The 14869-nt window shown below is 40.0% G+C and overlaps 2 protein-coding genes across 2 annotated transcripts in view; one reads left to right on the top strand and one right to left on the bottom strand.

The window, feature by feature from the left end:
• Window positions 1-257: 257 nt before the first annotated feature.
• On the bottom strand, window positions 258-4129 carry LYSMD3 (LysM domain containing 3). Its single transcript, XM_052700698.1, has 2 exons — window positions 3748-4129; window positions 258-2134 (listed from the first exon to the last, which is right to left on the bottom strand). The coding sequence occupies exons 1-2, from the start codon at window positions 3997-3999 to the stop codon at window positions 1481-1483; spliced, it is 906 nt and encodes a 301-aa protein (XP_052556658.1). The 5' UTR covers window positions 4000-4129; the 3' UTR covers window positions 258-1480.
• Window positions 3998-14869, top strand: part of ADGRV1 (adhesion G protein-coupled receptor V1) — a 264974-nt gene continuing 254102 nt past the window's right edge. Inside the window, exons 1-3 of the mRNA XM_052701347.1 lie at window positions 3998-4377; window positions 8743-8868; window positions 9319-9398. Coding sequence (XP_052557307.1) covers window positions 3998-4377; window positions 8743-8868; window positions 9319-9398 — 586 coding nt within the window. The remainder of the gene's footprint in view (window positions 4378-8742; window positions 8869-9318; window positions 9399-14869) is intronic.

Genomic DNA, 14869 nt, shown 5'->3' on the forward strand with positions numbered 1-14869 from the left:
GGGGGGCAACAGATAGTGGCACAAGTCCTTCCTCTCAAAATTCAAAAAAATAACTGCTTTGTCGGATTTTTTCATACTGTATATACAGTCAAGACAATCACAGGAGAGTTTATGATAGAGTTTAAATTGAAGTTAGTGATATTTTTTCCATTTCTCCCCTTTTTAGTCAGACTAAAGTCAGTTAACTTCAGCTTTGGTAACACTACTTCAGACAGGACCAGAGACATTTTACTTCATAAGGCAAATATAACAAAAGATTACAGGAACACATCAGTTTTTATTTAAAAATGTTCAGAATACACAAGAACCTCTTTTTTTTTCTTCCTGTATGACAAGTCCTGTTCTTTTTTGCTCGTTTTCCTCCTGCAGCATTTCAGGCAGAGAAGAAAATAAGGTAGAAAGTTTGTTCATGAAAACAAATGAAACATTCAAGAAAAGAGTGGTTGAAGAATACCAACTAGAGAACAGTGTGAAGCTGCAACTGGTCTATTCTGCTGCAGCGTCAGTTTCTTGCTAGCAGCCACTGAATCTCATCTGAAATTTTGTAGATTTCAGGAAAAAGTTGTTATTCCAGATTCATGGGCAAGTGAACGTTAGCACATTCAGAACCCAATGGTAACCACTGTCTGAAGAATCAGTTGCTTTTACACTGAGATCAAATGGAGGAAGAAAAAGTCATTACCATAAAGATTAATGAAGCAATCACAGCGAAGTGTCACACATCTCCACTTATTTCATTTCATATCCAGCTGACCATAAGAGAAGTGCAGTCCAGTCAACTGAAGGATACCACAGGGAGGTATGTGAAGTTCTAAAGAAAAGATCCAACTGCTGAAGAACATACGACATACGTAGCAACATGTATGACATCAACAGGAACAAAGCTACCCTTCTATCTACACTGAAAAGTACTGAAGAACAGATTGATCACAGGCACAAATTTTGAATATTCCACCTTAAGCATTAGCTACTGCCTCTATGAAAGACTTCTAACAAAAAGTGGACTTCATAGTGGCAATTAATTACAGAATGATTGAGTTTTAAGAATTCTATAAGAAAAATAAAATTTTAAGAACATAAGTCTTAACTGGCAACTGTAAACTTGATATTAAAATGTCAAGTGTACTATGCATTCTATAAATATTTTAAAAGATAGATATCCCCAAATACCCACTTCGGGGCTGTAAAATGTGCAGTGAAATTCCTTATGTGTTGCTCAAACTACCTTCTTTTACTCTGTCATTAATTAGAAAACATACACCTATCAAAACAGAAAAAAGTGCAAAGCTTTAAAGACAATTCTGTATCTTAATTCATATCCTGATCTTGCACCAAAATCTCCTGCTTGAAGCATATTACAGGATTATATCACCCACTGAAATATCCTCAGACTGGAACACTGCCCATAAAGTTAAATCATACATCATTAAGTATTTCCCCTGCATTCCAGATGCATTTTGCATTGTGGTTTCACCTAATGCTATGCTATGTGTCTGTGAATAACATCTGCCTGGGGTTTTCGATTGTAAGGCTGGAAGTCTCCTTGGCCATCAACATTTATACTACTTGCTGGATTTCTTCCATTTTCTATTTGTTTCTGATGTGATGCTGTTGTGACAAAGGAGTGGGCGGATTCCATTGTAGAATGGTGACTGACATCTGCTTTCACCAAAACTTCGTAATACAAAAGATAAAAAACGGGAGTTATTATGCCAATAATCAACATAATAACTACAGCTGTCCACCACCCTATCCCCCAGTCTGCTCCATAGTACGGATCCTTGCATTTTTTACTTCTACCATCAGTTTCAAAACAGACCTGTTGGGCTGCTAAGGCAGAAACCACTTCATTAAGGTTCTCTCTCTTCGTATCATTACACTTCACAATTTCTTCTATATCTCGATCCACTTCCTTTAAGAAGTTGCCAGCAGTCTCATTAGCAGTGAATTTATCAGAAGGTAATGCTTCCTGCACTTCTGGGGAATAGTGAGCAGGCCGAAGAACTGTTCTTCCTTTTGGAGACACATGTGTTTCAGTCAATACACTGAACTTTTTCACTGGAATTTTGATAGACCTCAGAGCAAAAAAGTCTTGATCATTGATAAGATTGTTAACTCTCTTGATATCCGCAACCTGAAAGAAAAAAATAATAGTTGAAATAGCAAAGATCCACGGACGTGAACTCTCAAAAAAGGTCTGAATTGAGAAATAAAAATTCTTCCCTAATGAAGGAAAAGGATAACTTATACCCAAGTGGCCTCCAACCAGTTAGAGGTCAAAGATCAAACTTGAACAAAGTTACAGCAAGAAGGTTATTAAAGGACCCTTCCTTGCGATGATGACTTTGAAACTCATTTCATAAACTTCACTTAATGTGCATTGAACTATTACTGGAAAGCATCTCTGTTAAATGAACAATACTTTGCCATCATGTTTTGCTAGTAAAATGAGTGGCTATGATTTCTTAGTCAAATTCAAAACTTTTGAGTAAAGATTTAAATTTCTAAGCATCCAGTGCACCTGACCACAACTAGTTTTGATATTATTCCTGCTTTTGGGTGCTAAGGTAGAAACAAAGCTTAGTTTAGCACACCATCATCTTCATCAGGTCAGTTCTCCCTTTCCCTGTTCTTGCTCAAAATGAATTTTGTTTTTCTCTTTAAGAGGCTCACATTTTAAATCTCAGTTAAAGGGTTTAACTGCCCTTGGAGAATGAGCAGCTTCATTTTCATACAGCAGTTCCATGAAGACATAATATAGAGTCACAAACCTCAAGATAATTAGCCTGATGATAATTAAGTACTTAAAGTCAGTATTTTTTTGTAACAGAACACAGAAGAATATAGAAATTTTGTCTCTTACAGGTGCATAACACCAGAGATCCTTCCTGTCCTCACTGGGAGGACATTATCTGCAAAGAAATTACAGACAAAAAACAAGGAAGTTCAGAGCAAGGTCTAGAGACCCTTCTCCTTATAACTGCTCCACTTAAAACAGAGATTTGGGACAGAAAAAGCCATCTGAGACAATCAATCAATGCCCACTGCCTGCAGTAACACTGTAACATGTAAAGCATTTCAATTCCTATGACAGTGTATTTATTACGTATAACTAAATCAAACTGGCATAAAAGAGAAAATAAACACAGCATTCACCTGAGTGCTCAGCAAGCCTACTGCAATGCAAATTACGCTTTTTACCTAAAGCCCTGAACCCCTTGCACCTTCCCCAGAACTAAGAGTGCACATCAGTTATCCTCTAGCTATGTCCTACTTGAGGTCAGTCTAGATAGCTGTGCACAAAATGTCCAATTGCAGTGAGTCTTGAAACTTAAATTTAAGCCAAAGCCACGATGTCACGATTATCAAAAAGTTACGCTGGGACTCTGGTACATTAGCTCACGGCAGGAGGGCTCTAATTTTATTACTGCCTAATGAATTAGATAACAGCATGACTTCTGGAAAACAATGATCTTAAGGCTACCTCTGACCTTCGTAGAGCTGTAGGGCTAGGAGTTGGCACAGCTGACTTCCTACACCACAGCAGAGGTCCCGGCCTCGGCCAGCACCATGCAGGCACGGGCAGCGACGGGAAGGGCACCCACCAGGCTCTCCGAACGCCGCCCAGCGAGAAGCAGAGATGCAGAAGGCCACGCACAGCGCTCGGCCCCGCGCAGCAGGGAGCTCTGCGGCAGCGCAACGCGCACGGCTGCAGGCGCCGAGCAGAGCCGGCCAGCGCGGACTCACCGAGCAGCAGTACTGCAGCGCGATGGCGTTCAACGTGTCCCCTTCATGGATGTCCTTCGTCAGCAGGATGATACCGTCCAGCCTGTCCCTCGACGTGCTCCGCCGGACCTTCTCCCTGCCTCGCGGCCGCAGCTCAAACACCTCGCCCTCCTCCTCGAGCCCCTCGCTCTCCCCGGCGTAGAGGTGGCCGCCGCCAGGCGGCTGCGTTCCGGCCGGCAGCTGCAAGCCGCATCCCGGGCCTCTCCCGGCCATGCTCCCAGTGCGGCTGTGCAGGGCGGGCGGCAGACGTGGCACCCTCAGCGGGGCCGCTGGCCCCAGCAGAGACGCAGGCCCGGCCGCAACCCCCCCAACTCGCTCCGGGGACGTGAGACCAGGCCCCTCTGCCCGCCCCTCCCCGGAAGCGGCCGGGAGCCGTACCCAGCACCGCCCACACCTGCCCCGATCCCGCCGTCGCTCCGCATGGCCGCCACGTCCTCACGATGGTCCCTCCCCGGGGCTGTGCTCAGCGTCGCCGCCGGAGGGAGGCAGCCGAGCGGGGCGGCGCGCGGTGGCTTTGCGCTGCGCTGTGCCGTGCCTGTACGGCCAGGGCTGCGGTGGCTGCTCGGGCTGGAAGCTGCTGCGTTTGTGGCAGTAAGAGCTCTTCGGAGGAGCCCTGTGCGCCCAATCTCCAGAGTGCGGCGGCTTTGAGTTCCCGCCTGGCTCTTGCTGCGTATTGCTTTTGCAGCAGTTGCCGTGCATTTAGCATCACCCAGTCACGTTTTGTCCCTGAAGAAATACCGTGTTCAGCCCGTGCTGACGTATTTCTTTCACAAGAAACTGTAAATTCACTATTCTTAATACCGTTTGGGTTTGGGTTTTTTTTTTCACTTTTAAACGAAAGAAATCTGTTGCTAGAGAGAAGGAAGTGATAAGAACAGTAGGACACGAAAAGAAAACTTCCTAGCAAGCAGGGTTGGGCTGGGGGAAGTTTCTTCAGGCCCTGCAAGGGTGTGTGCCCCCACAGCAGCAGTCAGTAGATGCTACACAGCAGCTGGCAGCCCTGATGCCAGCCTGGGGCTACAGCTGAGGAGTTTGTTGTTTTGTGTGGTTTTGGTTTTATTTATGATGATTATTTTACATAATTTCAGACTTTCTTATACAAAGAGGTCAGAAATATGTTTGGCACTGAAAAATGCAGAGTTATTTCGTGACTTTAGTTTTGCAGACTGCAGATGTGAGCGCTAAACCGTTGTGCCTCTCTGTGCAGCATCACACTCGGAAGCTGGAGGAGACCTTTTGCAACCTGAGTGTTTCTCTGATTCTATGATTCTAAGACTTGAACCACGTTTCTGGGCATTGTAAAATGGATTGTCAAAGTACAGTGCATTTTTGTTTCACAGTTGTTCTGGTTTTGGCTTAATCATTTAAGGTAATACTGATTTGTGGACTAGGAAGAATAAAATCATATGAGTTGGAGGGGGCCCTTAGAGGCCACTTAGTCTAACTGCCCTGCAATGAACGGGAACACTTACATTTAGAGCAGGTTGCACTAAAAGCTGGTCGAAGTGGATGGCTCTGAGAGACGTGATGGCCATAAGCTAGGATGAGAGGTTGCACCAGGGAAGATTCAGAGTGGATATTAAGAAAAATTTGTTATCCAAAAGAGTGGTATGGCACTGGAATGGGCTGCCCAGGGCAGTGGAGTCACCGGGCCTGGAGGTGTTCAAGAACTGTGTGGATGTGTCTCTGAGGGACATGGTTAGTGGGCATGGTGAGGATGGGCCAACAGTTGGACTAGGTGATCTTAGTGCTCTTCCAGCCTTAATGATTCTATGACTGTTGCATTTTGTGATGAAGCACAGAGCAGCACTAAGCTGTCAGCTTCTAAAGAGGAAAATATATTGCCAGCATGAAGCTGGGCTCAGCTGGTAGAAGCTAATCTATAGGCTTTGTTGTTTTGTGCTGGTGAAAATATTGCTGTTGATGCCAAACCTACTACCTTCTCAAAACAAAGTTTGTTACGTGTCAAAGGAATATTTCTAAATAGTTCAGAAATTGAAGGAGAGATCTTTTTCTTTGCTACAAACTACTTGAAGGCATCTGCCCAATCAGAGCCTGCTCGGAAATAAGCTGTCTGTTTTTACCATGGGTCAGATGCACAGCTTTTGCTAATTAACACAGCTGCTCCGAACACCTTAGACACAACCCAACATAGAAGCTTCTATACAACGACTAGCTTGAATTGCCAGATTACATGGCAAATGCTTGAATATGCTATCAGAGGTGCTAGAATGATTCTATTTCTGACCAGATAGTTTTCTGAAAGTAATGCTTTCTGTTTATTTCCATGGAAACTACAACAAAGAGCAAAGTAACACTGATAGAGCACATTCTCAGCTACAAGGCTATTTTTTGACATATTCATCACCATCAGTCATGGACAAGGGCATGCATGCCATGCTCATAAAAAAATCCGTATGGCCATCTGCAACATAGCTTGTCTTTCATGTTGCTGACACCACTGCTGAAATGCAGCACCCACTCCATATGCACTTTTATGTCACACACCATTCTGTCAGACTGCCCCTCTGCTACCATCTGTCACATGGCAATAACATGTAGTGGGATATGGATGGGAGGTTCAGCCTCTACTGCCGTACCACCAGCATCTGCCAACATTGTGAGCCAACATAACAGGAGGCATTACTTTTGGAATAGCCCTTGTTGGTTGGATTTTTCACCAATGTTTCTGCTGTATTTCCAGAAAGAGCAATATGCATTACTGAAGGTAACAAAATTTCATTAATTTCCCATCAGACCTAAGCTTTCTTTTGGGATCTCAAGCTGCAAAGAAGTAATTATAACAAAGTGAATGAGAATTCCATCTATTGAGAGGTGCCGTGCCACATCTGGCATAGGATATCTATGGCACCAACTTGTTTTGTGTTGTTGTTTAAAGGAAGCTTTCAGGAGCAGAGATGAAGTGACTGTAGTTGTCTGTAGCTGGGAAACTGATGACTCAACCCCTATTCATGCTGCTGAAAGACTGCATTATGAGACCTGCCGGAGCTGTGGGTGGACCTGGAGCAGTCTGAAGGCAGGCGTCATACCCAGTGATGCCTACAGCAGTGTTTGATGGGCATTCCTTCATACGCCATTCATGGCATATCCTTCTGGAGATTTTCTTTAATCTTTGGGTGGTGGAGCTACAGAAAAGGTCAGGGTGGGGAATTTCACCATTTCTTTTATCCGTGGAGGTATACCACCAGGTCAAAATAGAACTGCTGAAGTAGCACGCTGTCTCAGAGGGGGAAAGAAAGTACTGGAGTTTGCTTTGACCTTGCTACACCCCTGTGTGTAACCATTTGTAACTAGTGACATTTTCCCATCAATAACAAAAGGGTATATTCCAAACTTGATGAACAAGACTGTAGCTGCATAGCTCCCATGAATGCTAATAGGAATTCCGCTTTTCTCCATCCCCATGTAAAGTTACTTTGCATATCCTAATAGTGCATTCTCAATGAGCAGCGGGGTCAATGTTAATCACTCCATGGCATTCCAAGAGCAAAGGCAGGGATCTCCACCACATTCCCCTTGGTCATGCTATGTCTAGTGCGTCTTAATCACAGTCAGAAATGTAGGTATTCACGTAGACATATCTTAAGAAAATAATAAAAAGAACTTATAAAGAAGATGTTAGAAGGGTAATGTGGCTTTTAAGTCACATTTAAAAAAAAAAAAAAAAAATCTGTCTGGAAATTTCATATAGTTATGTCCCACAGCAGTTTTCATGAGTCTTTGTATCACTTCCATTCACAGTGACAGGGCTCGATTGACATTTAGATGACCAATATCTAAACGTATACTTTAATTACTTGATTGAAAATATAAGCTACGAATCACCAAAAGATTAACTCAACAATTCAAATAACTTCATCTGTTTCTGCTTCCCTCTGTGGCACTTAGTGGTACTGAAGCTGTAGGATGCAGCTGTGTCAGTGGAGATCTGCAGCTCCAGTGGGGTCCAATGAAGTGCCTTCCTAGGGAGTGTCTGGCTGTGAGATGTGCGAAGTGGAAGGAGAGCAACTCTTTAAGAACTATAGAGTAATGCCAGGATTAAATAAAGCTAGATTTGCAGACATTTGCAGATGAGTTTGTTATCCATTGGAAATATTAGCCTATATGTATCTAACTGTGAGTACCATGATTCAAGCCTTGATTCTCAAAATTTGCATAAGCCCTAATTGATCAACTGGTTTTGGACAATTTCACATAGAAGTAACTAGAAGTACAAATAAAAATTTGATTAGCATTAATAGGATTTTAATGACAATAAATGATAATTAACAATATTTCATTAGGCCTGTTATTTCCTGATTTCATATTTCATTTATTTGAATTTATTTGCTTCCCTTCATTTACTTGACTGCAATTCATTACTTTTTAATCCTTTTTAAATTAAGTATGTATTCATTGTAGAAATACTCTGTGTACCTTCCATTTCACAAACAGTGAAATTGAGAGCATTGGCTGTCTGATGCTTGTTTTTCATAAAATCTGTAAAGAACTTACTTGCAAGTAATTTACATCTTAGGTACCTTCTGAATAGGAAAATCTTCCGATGAAACCAGACAGACCAGTAGCAGTGAAGGCAGTAGGCAAAAAGGGTCTGTAGACCTTAGAAAAATTATTTCATATTATTCATAGGCAGATTTTTCTATAAAATTCTGAATTCCTACTCGTATATCCCTGTAACAGTGCATAAGATCTTCTGTAGTGTGACAACTGGTACATTTTTCTTTGAAGATTGTCATAGATTAGTTCCAATTTTTGCTCTATGAATCTCCAGTTAAGTAGCTGTTACTTTTTGATAACACTCCCTTGAGTAAGAAAGTTCAGTGCTCAGCTTGTTTCTTCTCTGATGGAATTTTTACACTGTGGTCAAATCTTCCTATTTTTTAAAATCAATTGCACATTATGAAATTGTTAACTTTTTCTCTCTGTTTTCTTTAGCTCTCAGTTTTTAGGAATGTGGTTTGCTTGCATCCTCTCCTTTTTGAGTTTCAGTGTCATTTCTAAAGTACGGACACCAGAACTTAGGCAGTTCCAATGTTCTTCTCAAGAATACCATGTGAAAAGGTAAACAGTTCCCTACCCTGTCCTCCTATAGCTGTGGTCACTAGTTTTCTGTTGGTATGTCTGAAGATGACGCTAATATTCTGTCACACCCAGAGCACTGCCCTGGATGTGTAAGGTGAGCTGCTTCTCCTCTATTCAGATTCTGCAGAGGAAAATGGTCCAGAAGACCATTGGTAAGGAAGGTATAAACTCCATTTTGGTTTTGAAAATATTCAGTATAGTTAACATGACTGTTTTTGTGGGACCAGCTTACCAAGTAAGCCGTTTTGGTACTGCTGGTATTTCCTTTCTGGTAATATTGATGTCACAAACACCCAGTTGTAATTTTTAGTTTAAGATGGGAAAGTGTTGAGCAGCAGCAAATCTATCTGTGTTCCTTGCTGAACAGTGTAAATAGAAATATTTTCATTTCTTTAAAATGCGATTTACATTTTGTTGCTAATTTCTTAGACTTAGACTACTTCTTGAGGCCTACCAGCTAATTTTTGATCGATTTATCAGCACTGCACTACTAGCATTGCTCTATGAATGTACCACACAGCAAAGTGTTAAAAGACAAATCCTCCAACTATCCAGTCAAGCATCTGAATTTATCTTATTATTTGTCATTCAAGAACATGAATTTAGCTAAATTGTGCTCTTTGTTTTTTTCTTGTTGTTGTTTTTTTTTTTCTTTTTTTCCTTTCTTTCCCTTTTTAGAAGTGAAATCTTGGACTACCCTTTATGCTATTTTGGCTAGATTTGCTGTCAGTCTGCCTGATACTCCCTTGCTGGGGCAGTCTGCTTTGTCTTTCTGATAGGTGGAATACTCTTAAATCTTCCCATAACATTTCAGGAGATATTAAGAAACAGCAGGTAGCCAACGGTTTGCATAGTTAGGCATTTTTGAATACCACAAATGAAAGGTACAGAAATCTGCTGAATTTTCCCTACGATAATCTCTCATCTGTATGTATCTAAATAAGCTACTAAAAAAAGTTTTGCTTTTATTTTGCTGTTTTACTGTAAAACTGATAAAAAGTAAAATGTATGATGTGCTCCAGCGATTTGTATTCTAGGGTATTCATTAGTATGTAGCTTATTAAATGGTTGTGCCTTTCAGATAAAACATGCTGGTTTTTGTATTTGCCTATGTTTTTCAGTCATATTAAATAACAATTGATGCAAATTTAATATAATTTTATTATATTTTAACTACTCTGGTGAAAATGCTACTGAAATAAATCGTCCCATTAAACTTTTTTAAGCGTTTAAGGTGTGGTTACAAATGTCCCATTTATGGAATAAATAGGAGAGTGATCTAAACACATAGAAACACTTTATCAGGGGCATTTTCATGAATTTTAAAAAAAAGATTCCCTTCACCCCTGTTCTCTTGCAGCTTTTGTGTTTGCATTCAGTTCAGCTTCTATGCAGGACAGCAGAATGCATCAAAAAGCTTTAAGTTCTTTGAGTGAGTATCAGACATGTTAATGCAAATACATCAGGGGTAATCCCTCCCTAAGAGAGACAGTAGCGTAGCCCACACATCAGTAAAATGTTTACAAGGTATTACTAAGCCTACTGTGACAAGATGTATTTAATGGGAAGCAACAAGGAATTTGTTTTATTAGTTTTCCTCCACCCTCTAGTAATAAATCTTAAAAGCTTCAATATTGATTCAATGAATTGAATGGCTGGGTCCTTCTGGGGAGGCTCTGACAAGTGGACAAATGCTTCCATGGTTACATTGTGCTATGCAGTATGGTTACTGAGCTTTGTTGGTTTCCTCCCTCTGCCATTGAAGTAAAATAACAAACCACAGGGAAGCACCACACATGGTGGGCACAAACTGGAAACAACTTTAAAAGATCAAGCTTGCTGATCTTACACAGATTTTAAACAATATGGTCTTTATTGATTTATACTCTTTACCTTAAACATTAATTTCACTGCTCTCTCCTCAGTTCTCCTGGAACCATTTTCTTACTTTTTGGAGCAACTTCTATCTTTTTATTTGTAATAGCATAATTTAAAAGGCCATGTGAGGGTGTGTTTCATAACAGTGTTAAATGGTTTACACTTTTTTAAGGAATATTTTGTGTTCAGTAATGTTACTGTATGAACATAGGCTTCTGCAGTACCTATGATGACCAAAAGATATATGGAATTTACCTGCACTTGTTTTAGGTGTGCTTTCCAGTGTACCATAATTAAGATGTTTGCTTTTCCATCTCCTTGCATCTGTTGTACTCAAATTTCACGTGTCACAGGGATGAGGGTGATAACATAGAAATCAATTCGGAGCTTTAATATTTAGGAAAAGGAGTAAGTAGTAATGGCTTACATGTGTTTCATTAGCTTAACACTGTTGTAGATTCAAGCATCACAGCGATAAAAGGAAATACTGAAAGCTTTAGATGTTGTTCAGCACAAAGCCTGAATAAAACTGACGAAGGTGTAAGGAGAGGCCTTGCATCTTTTTCCCTTGACAACCTACTCTGAAAAGAGTGTGTATTACCTTCTGCATTACCAGTTAGTATGGTTCTGCCTTCTACATGCCTGAGAGTCCCCAGGATCAGTGTCAGCTTCAGGACGCTGAGGCACTGGAGCGTTCCTTTGTAGACACAGTTCCACAGCCAGTTGCATGCCATGACTTCCTGCAGCCAAGAAAGTAGAGGTGGAGTACAGTTATTTCTGGGACAGAAATGCTGGTCTCTCTGCTTCCCACTGGAAGCTTACATTTATGCTGGGTACTTAAGCTGCGTGCTTACTCAAGTAATATCTTTTTATCTCAAGAGGGGAAAATAAGCAAATCTGCAAAATGTAAACATTTTACATAAAGAATTTCAAAAGGTCAGCTCTTAAGTTGAAAAACATAAATTATCTCTGTTTCCAAGTATGGTTTCTTGTTTTGTTTTTTTTTTTCATTATTTGAAAAGAAGAAAACAAAATACATATCTGTGAACTGGGAAAATAATTCAGTAGTTTGGAGCCTTTTTGCTTTTTCTTAATGTGTCTGACAAACTTTTGGAGGACTTTGAAATGAAGAGTTTTTAACACTTTTGTTACGTTTCAGAGCGATGCCATTTTGGTTAGATTCTTTCTAAACTTCAGTCTAGTGCTTGATGTACCTCTGAAGCTGTTTTTTCAGCGTTGTGATGGATGTTTTCTGGGACAGCTTCTGACATGCTGCATACTATCTATGTTGTCCAAGGCATGCTTCAGATGAAGAGGTGGACACACTGGATTGGAAGAAACAATCTTAACAACTTTATTTAGCAATAATAACTGCACAAGAGAAACAGGCAGACAGTTCTTGCCAAGTTTTCATCTTGGTGTTTCTCTGTGCAACCACCTTCAGGCCAGTAAGTCCCCCACTGGGGTTTGAAAGAAATGTTGGAACTTTGTTTTTGACCTAAACCATCTCTTCAGAGATGGCATTCTTTTTGTGTTATGACATAAATTGTGTCAGAATTGCATGCTGCAACTTGATCAACAAAATCTGGGCTGTTTTAATTTGAAACAGGAGTTACTTTCTCATGAATTGTTCAGGTTTTTAGGCATGAACAGATTTATATTAGCATTTCTGTAGAAGTCATCTTTTTTTTTTTCCTTTTTCTTTTTTTAGACATTCTTTTTTTAGACATTTCTTTTTTTAGACATTCTCATTTTCCATTACCTTAAATACTGGATGTCTAAAAAAAAATCCTGAATCAAAACTCAAATTTATCTATACCTATCTGCATAGCAGCCATACAAAAACTACTGAGAAGTGTTGTCCTCTGTCTTTGTCATACAGTCTCCTCAGGTTGTAGTACTGTTTGGATGTACTGTCAGCATGGTGTTCTTCTAAATATCTGTTTATTCATCCGGAAGCTTTTCATTAAATTACAGATTTTAATGTTAAAGCATTCATGAAGCCCATGAAGAAGGACATGCAGCAGTTCAGGAAGGAGAGCTATGCAAGTACCTGGTACTACTCAGCAGATGTCAAGTGATACCTGAACAAGGCGGTGCATTTCCTCAAAGTGGGAGTAGTACCCTTCAGAGAGTGCAACTAGATGACAACAGGAACATGATCAGAAAGCTCATTTTAAATTTTGGAAAACAGAAAACTAGTATCATCATAAACTGCTGTGCGACAGTGGACCAAAGCCTGATGCTGCTAAGGCATTTTTGAAGTGATTCATTAATAAACAGTCAAGAAATAGAGTTAGCTTATGTCTAATATATTTTACTTACAAATTGATCTTATGAAATTGCTATGCATATGTTTAATGTTCCTCATTCTGAGCACTTCAGTCCGCTTTGGCTGAAGTACCAGAAAATGTCTATGCAGGACTGATGTTTCAAAACTCTCAGCAATTCCTTGTTTGCTACTTGTATACAAATAGTGTTTAGCCCAGAATTTGGAAGCTTGGAGTCCTCCCTCACTCAAGTGACAAAAAAAACTTTTTTAAAAAGTGTGGTAATTTTTAAAAGTTTAGAAGCATGAAAGAAAACTTAATTTTATAGCATTTTAGAGAGAGTCAGCAAATTCTATTATTAGCTCTTACTTTTACTTTCTTGTAGTGTAGAAAGATTACAGTGCTGTGATTGAAAACCAAATAGCCTTCATATTCATGCAACACAGACATCTGCTTTATAAATCAAAGCAAAAATGTAAAGAAGGGAAAATATTCTCTTCTGAAGCCCTTTGTTTTGTTTTGTTTTGTTTTGTTTTTCTTCTTGCTCCTTTAACTCCTCTTTTCCTTCTCAGGAATTTGTTTTTTTTCTTTTAACTCCCTCTCGACTGATCTTTCCTTTCAGATGATGCCAGTGAAGGGAAAAGGCAAGATTTCAAAACAAACAAACAAACTGGAGTCTATTGATTCTATTGCCACTGCTTTCAATATTAGTTTACCCACAGCAGAGCCATTTCTACCATGCAGACTTTTAATGAATTCAAATCAAAGGAAATGCAAACAAATAAAGAATCAAGGGCTGTACTTAAAACACCTTATTTACTGCTTTTATTGAAAAGAGGAGTTAAGGCTGACCTGAAGAAATTGTTCTTTGCGATGCCAGATCTATTGTAGGCCCGGTACCAGGCCCAATTGTTCTTTCCTGACATTTGTAAGGGGTGAGAGCACTGCGTGGGCAGCATGCTGAGTTGTTAGAAGTGCGTGTGGAGTGTCCCATGTCAATCATCAATAACCTTCCGGCTGGCTGAGGAACACCATTGACAAAATCCCATGGGAGCTCTGTCTTACGCTTGTAGATAACAAAGGGAATCGTAAGTCTCTGGAGTGGTACAGTGAAAATAAAAAAGTAATCAGGAAATCCTTAGGAATCTAATGAAAATGCAGAGTACTGCAAATTGAGTGGGAGAGAACAATAAAAGCTACAGTCATTTCAGATCAGGACGCAGTTCTGTTCAAAGTCGTGTGTAAATTACTGTGAAACTATCCATGTGAATTAGAGGGGTCTCAGGCACTTCCTTTGTTTTCTGTCTCAATAATTAGCAATGTTTAATATGCATTGGTTTACTGTGATTGAGGACTGGGTGCTATTAAATCAATCTCTCTGATACTGGGCAGTGTGATAACCTGCTGGTGGGAGCCAAACCAAATGTAGGGTCTCTTCCCAGAAAAACTGTATGAAAATGGGAAAAATGAGAAATAATTTAGACTGAAATAACATTACAGAACAATTCAAATACAGAAACAGTTCAAAATTATTCCTAGTGTTAATATCCAGTTTTGCTTCTGTGTATCAAATCATCTACACCTTTATCTTATTATGCACTGAAGATCTTTCTCCATCCATGCTTATTTGTATACAGAGAAAGTCCGGAGATTTCATCTTATTTAATATTTACATATTATCACAGAACTCTAAGATACACAACATCTAATCTAAGATAGTCATCTACACTCCCTGCTTAGAAAATAGAGATAAACAAGCACCTCTTGGAGGCAGTTCATTCTATCCTACTATGTGACTAGGTGAGACTAGAAAGCTGACTTTGAGTGGAATG

This window comes from Tympanuchus pallidicinctus, unplaced genomic scaffold (assembly GCF_026119805.1).
Source record: "Tympanuchus pallidicinctus isolate F22 unplaced genomic scaffold, pur_lepc_1.0 scaffold4, whole genome shotgun sequence".
NCBI lineage: Eukaryota > Metazoa > Chordata > Aves > Galliformes > Phasianidae > Tympanuchus > Tympanuchus pallidicinctus.